Raw genomic sequence first — 5,302 nt, 5'->3', positions numbered from 1 at the left:
TAAGGGCATCACAGACCTGTTATTGCCTCAAACTTCCTTGGCCTCCAATTCCTTGTACTAAACGAGCCCTAGGGTTTCTCATTAGCTTTCCAAGCAAGTCTAGAGTTTCTCTTATATAAAAGGACTGCGTTGGAGCATCCTAAATATTATTCATCTTATTTTCAATCAATATATTTGAGGTTTACTAAATTTCTATGGTGGATTCCAGTTTGTTGGCGGATTCCTACATTGTTACTTGTAAGGTTATCATTCGATCTCCCTATCCCTTATATCTCCATGTGTCAGTTGGTATCAAAATAGGTCTCTGCTTGACTCGAAGTGCCTCCAATGGCTCGTCTAGACGAAGAAGATAGGACCCGTGGAGATGGGGAACCAATCACTCATGATGAATTCAATACAGCAATCAAGGGTCTATGTCAGATGATCTTGACCTTGGGAAACCAAGCACGGCCAAACGAAGACAGAGGAGAAGACCGGCATAACGAACGACATCCCCTACGGCGCCCGTGACAAGAAGATAGTGATGCGGAGTCAGAGGAAGAAATTCTTAACGATCATGCCCAACCCAATAACCAACGCCAAGAAGACTACCACATGAAGACTGAAATTTCATTTTTCAATGGGCACTTACAAGTTGAAGATTTCTTGGATTGGGTTGTTGAAGTGGAAAGGTTCTTTGAACTTATGAAGGTTCCTGAGGCGAAGATGGTGAAGCTAACAGCTTTTCGTCTCAAAGGAAGTATTGCAGTATGATGGTATCAATTACAGAAGACGCACCAAAGGAAGGCAAAGCTCATGTGCGAACTTGGCGACAGATGAAGCAATTAAAGATGGATAGATTCCTCCTGGTAGACTTTGAGCAATATTTGTACCGCCTTTACCACAATTGCATCCAAGGCCATATGAGGTGGCAGATTATACATTTGAATTTTTGCGCCTCGTAGAACATAATAGCATAGAAGAAATCGATAGTCAACAAGTGGCAAGGTACATGAATGGGCTTAAACTTTGCATCCAAGATCGAATTGGGTTGCAGACTTTCTGGACCTTATAAGAGGCCACTAGCATGGTCCTCAAGGTAGAGCTTATTCAAAAGAAATCTATAATTTCACCTATCCATGCAAAAGACAAAGGTAAAGAAGTTGCACAAGTTCCTATGAATAATAATACTAACAAATGGTAGGGCACAAAGGGAGCAACAGAAGGCAGTAGCTGCACTGGGGATAAGGGTCGTTCTCAGATACCGAATTCTTATACAAAACCTTATGGAGGTCACTGTTATCGTTGCGGCAAACCGGGCCACAAATCCAACGATTGTCCCAATCGTCGGCAAGTTAACTTGGCTGAAGCGAATGAGGGTGACAATGAGGATCATGATGCTGATGAAGAGTATGAATGAGTTGATTTTGCCTATGAGGAAGGCAACGAATTAATTAACCTAGTCTTACAGCGGGTGTTACTTGCACCAAGACAAGAGAAAAGGTAGCGACATAAGATCTTTCGATCTCTTTGTACCGTCAATAACAAGGTGTGCAGTTTAATTATCGATGGTGGCAACTGCGAGAATCTCATATCCAAAAAAGTTGTGGATTATTTAAAGTTGCCAACAAAGAAGCATGAATCACCTTATTCATTGAGATGGGTGAAGAGAGGCCCTTCAGTTTAGGTGACGGAAATTTGCAAGGTACCGCTGTCCATTGGTAAGCATTAGGCCTTCTCCAACCCATGAGGGACTAAACTCAAATTTCCCCCCTCCAAAAAGTGACTATTTGGGTTTTGCCCGGACTCAAATTATTTTTCTTCCAACCCTTCAGACTCAAATTTTAAGTCCACAACTTTATTAAATTGTTTAAGAATGGTTTAAGTCTAATTTTTTTTTTTTATGGATAACTTTTCTTCATTCAATCTTTTTATATAACTTCATAATTAAATTTTTTGAACAATTTGACTTACAAAAATTAAAATTCCACAAATATAATTTTATTTCAAAAGAAAAAACACAACATGATTCTAAAAGAAAACACACAATACTTCAAATTCACCATACATTAAACCCAATAGGAATGAACTAATAACCATCATCGTGGGGGCTTGGATAATAGTCCCCTGAGTTGTCTTTAGGATTAATAGTAGACTGTTGACCCTTTGCATGTTCTTGCATAATTTCATCTTGTTTATCCCCCAAATAGTCCTTTCTTGGAGTAAATTTGGACACGTCCATGGACATTATTTTTTGTTCTTGGGCTTCCTTATCTTGTTGCTTCTGATACACATAAGCATCAGCTTGATCTTGGACAAACTTGTGCAATATGTTGAGCTTTCGTCTCTTATCCTCCTCGAAAGCAATACCTTGCTCCACCAACGTTTCCAAGTACTTATCCTTTTTTTGTTGAGAAGGGTCAGCCATCTTCCTTTTTTCTTTTTTTGCAGCCTTCTGTTTATTTCGCCCCTCAGGCCTTGGACTAGGCATGGTGATTTCGTCTGCATCGTTATCCAAATTCACCATACTTGCACTAACTCCAGAACAACGTTATGTGGGAGGCTCATTTATATCGTTCCACTTTGGGCAACCTTTTAAGATTTTCCAAGTATGGTACAACTTGGAATGCCTATTTGGAGGTTTGTTATCATTAAGAAATAATGTTTTCACATGCACGTCCTACGCATGAAAAAATCAATTTAAGTTTGGAGTTGAATAAAATTACAAATATAAATTTAAAGCTTTAATAAGAATGGTTACTTACCACATCACGTAAATTTGAGCCACTTCATGGGTTCGTATTAGCCTTAGTTAAGCATGCCTTCCAAAGAGAACACTATTGGTTGATAGTCTTGAACTGATAAGCAATGGCTTGATATGTTCGTCGCTCGAGTCCACTAATGCCCGGATCATTTTCCAAAAACTTTTGATTTACACGCTTCCAAAATGTGTCGCTTTCTTGATTGGTGTCAATAGCCCCTTCTTCACTGATAAAAACCCACCCTTTGCACAATGCCTCATCTTCTTCGGGCCTCCAATTGACACCTCTTTGAGATTTTGTGGAAATTTTCAACAAGAATGAAAGGAGATTTTGTGGACATTTTCAACAAGAATGAAAGGAGATTGATGAGACTAACAAAGGAAAAATAAACTGAGAAATAGATAAAATATTTTTGGTAGATTATTTGATAAATTGATGGGTATTTATAGAGTTTGGAGTGAGTTTTGGGGTTGGACTTGATCTAGATTAATTTAAAATATTATTTTGACCATTGGATTTAAATTTCAGCTGTTGGATCTTTTTTTTTTTTGCCGTTAAAATAGCTTAGATTTAATCTCCATCATTGATTTAAGTTATATGTATATAAAATAAAATAAAAAATCAAGTAGCAATAATTTCAAATGTCACTTCATAGGGCATCGACACGTGGCACATGTGGAAGACAAAAAAGCAGCAGCAAAAAAGAAGGTAAGGCCCAAGGAGGAATCTTTCCACATGGGGGTTGTTTGATATGAAGGTGGGCTGCACAAAAGAATTTGGGTCTAGGCAATAAATGGTCTGGTATTTGGGTCCAAATTTGGGTTTTTCCAAATTTTGGCCCATTCATTTTCTTGGGTTGGGAGAGGTTTGGGGCAATATTTTGGGATATTTTGTGTTCAGGTCCTTGGTTTGGAGATGGCCTTACAAGTCTGAGGTTCTTTGTGATATTATTGATATGGTTATTAGTCACATTTTGTTGGGTAGACCTTGGCAGTTTGATATAGATGCCACTCATAAGGGACGTGATAACATATATGTTTTTAAATAGGGCTCTCATAAAATTGCTATGGCTCCCGTGAACGACTCTGGCAAACCTGAGAAACCAGCCGCAAATTCCAGTTTTCTCATCATAGCTAGCAATGAACGAGACTGTTTAGAAGCCATTAAAGGTGCAAAAAAAATTTATCCTGTGATGATGAAATGGTTGTTAGCTATCGTACTTGAAAAGGCTAAAATCCCGAAAGTGCATAAAAATTTTATAGGGATTCAAGGAGTTGATTGTTGATGACCTACCCAACCAATTACCTCCCATAAGGGATATCCAACATCAAATTGATGTGGTGCCTGGAGCAAGTCTCTCCAATCTACCACATTACTGCACGAGTCCCAAGGAGAATGACATTCTACGAAATAAGATAGAAGAGTTGCTGCAAAAAGGGTTTATCCGTGAGAGCATGAGTCCTTGTGCATTCCCAGTATTGCTGGTGCCCAAGAAAGACAATACATGGCATATGTGTGTTGATAGTAGGGCGATCAACAAAATTATTATCAAATACATATTTTCAATACCACGACTGGAGGACATGCTGGATGTGTTGGAAGGTTCTAAGGTGTTTTCGAAGATAGACCTTCGAAGTGGTTACCGTCAGATTCGAATCAAGTCGGGTGATGAGTGGAAAACTGCGTTCAAAAGCAAGAATGGCTTATACGAGTGAATGGTGATGCCTTTCGGTTTATCAAATGCGCCAAGCACTTTTATGCTCCTTACGAACCAGGCTCTTCGTCCTTTTATTGGTTCTTTCGTTGTGGTGTATTTTGATGATATTTTAATTTACAGTCGAACCAAGGAAGAGCATTTGGAACATTTGAAACAAGTCCTTCGAGTTTTGGAGGAAAACCAACTTTTCTTCAACCTAAAAAAGTGTAATTTTTGCACCAATAAATTACTTTTTCTAGGTTATGTTATTGGCAAGGATGACATTCGGGCGGATGATGGAAAAGTGCGAGCTATTAGTGACTGACCTACCCAGAGAATAGTAAATGAGTTAAGAAGCTTTCGTGGGTTGGCTACCTTTTATAGAATTTGTTCGTGATTTTAGCACCATTACTGCACCCATCACTGAGTGTTTGAAGTAAGGAAAGTTTCAATGGGGTGATGCGCAAAAGAAGAGTTTCGACCTCATTAAGTCCAAGCTGTGCACTGCCCCAGTCCTAGCCCTTCCTAACTTTGAGAAGATATTCGAGGTCGAATGTGATGCAAGTAGGGTGGGAGTAGGTGCAGTTTTGTCTCAAGAGAGGAAACTAGTGGCTTTTTTTAGTGAGAAACGTAGTGAAGCTCCCTAAAAATGGAGTACTTACGAGCAAGAATTTTATGCAGTCGTTCGTACTTTGAAATAGTGGGAGCACTACTTGGTGCAATGAGAATTTGTGCTATATGCAGATCACCAGGCTCTGAAGTTCCTCAATAGTCAAAAATCTATGAGCAAGATGCATATAAGGTGGAGTACCTTCCTGCAGAAATTCCCTTTTGTGATTAAACCTAAATCAAGTACCGTTAATCG

At 39.0% G+C, this 5,302-nt stretch overlaps 1 protein-coding gene across 1 annotated transcript; it reads left to right on the top strand.

Moving 5' to 3' along the window:
* Positions 595–4,456, top strand: LOC18786177. Its single transcript, XM_020557161.1, has 4 exons — positions 595–747; positions 1,496–1,642; positions 3,607–3,777; positions 4,004–4,456. The coding sequence occupies exons 1-4, from the start codon at positions 595–597 to the stop codon at positions 4,454–4,456; spliced, it is 924 nt and encodes a 307-aa protein (XP_020412750.1).

The sequence above is a fragment of the Prunus persica genome, chromosome G2 (assembly GCF_000346465.2).
Source record: "Prunus persica cultivar Lovell chromosome G2, Prunus_persica_NCBIv2, whole genome shotgun sequence".
NCBI classification, from domain to species: domain Eukaryota; kingdom Viridiplantae; phylum Streptophyta; class Magnoliopsida; order Rosales; family Rosaceae; genus Prunus; species Prunus persica.
The sequence above is the reverse complement of the archived record's forward strand: the minus strand, read 5'-3'. Positions and strand labels throughout refer to the sequence as shown.

Bases quoted from the DNA above. Each gene is read 5' to 3' on its own strand.
- LOC18786177 (XM_020557161.1), top strand. From the start codon at position 595: ATGAAGACTGAAATTTCATTTTTCAATGGGCACTTACAAGTTGAAGAT. The intron at 748-1,495 runs GTATGATGGTAT...TAGCGACATAAG, and splicing joins GTCTCAAAGGAAGTATTGCA to ATCTTTCGATCTCTTTGTAC. The intron at 1,643-3,606 runs GTGAAGAGAGGC...GGGTTGGGAGAG, and splicing joins CACCTTATTCATTGAGATGG to GTTTGGGGCAATATTTTGGG.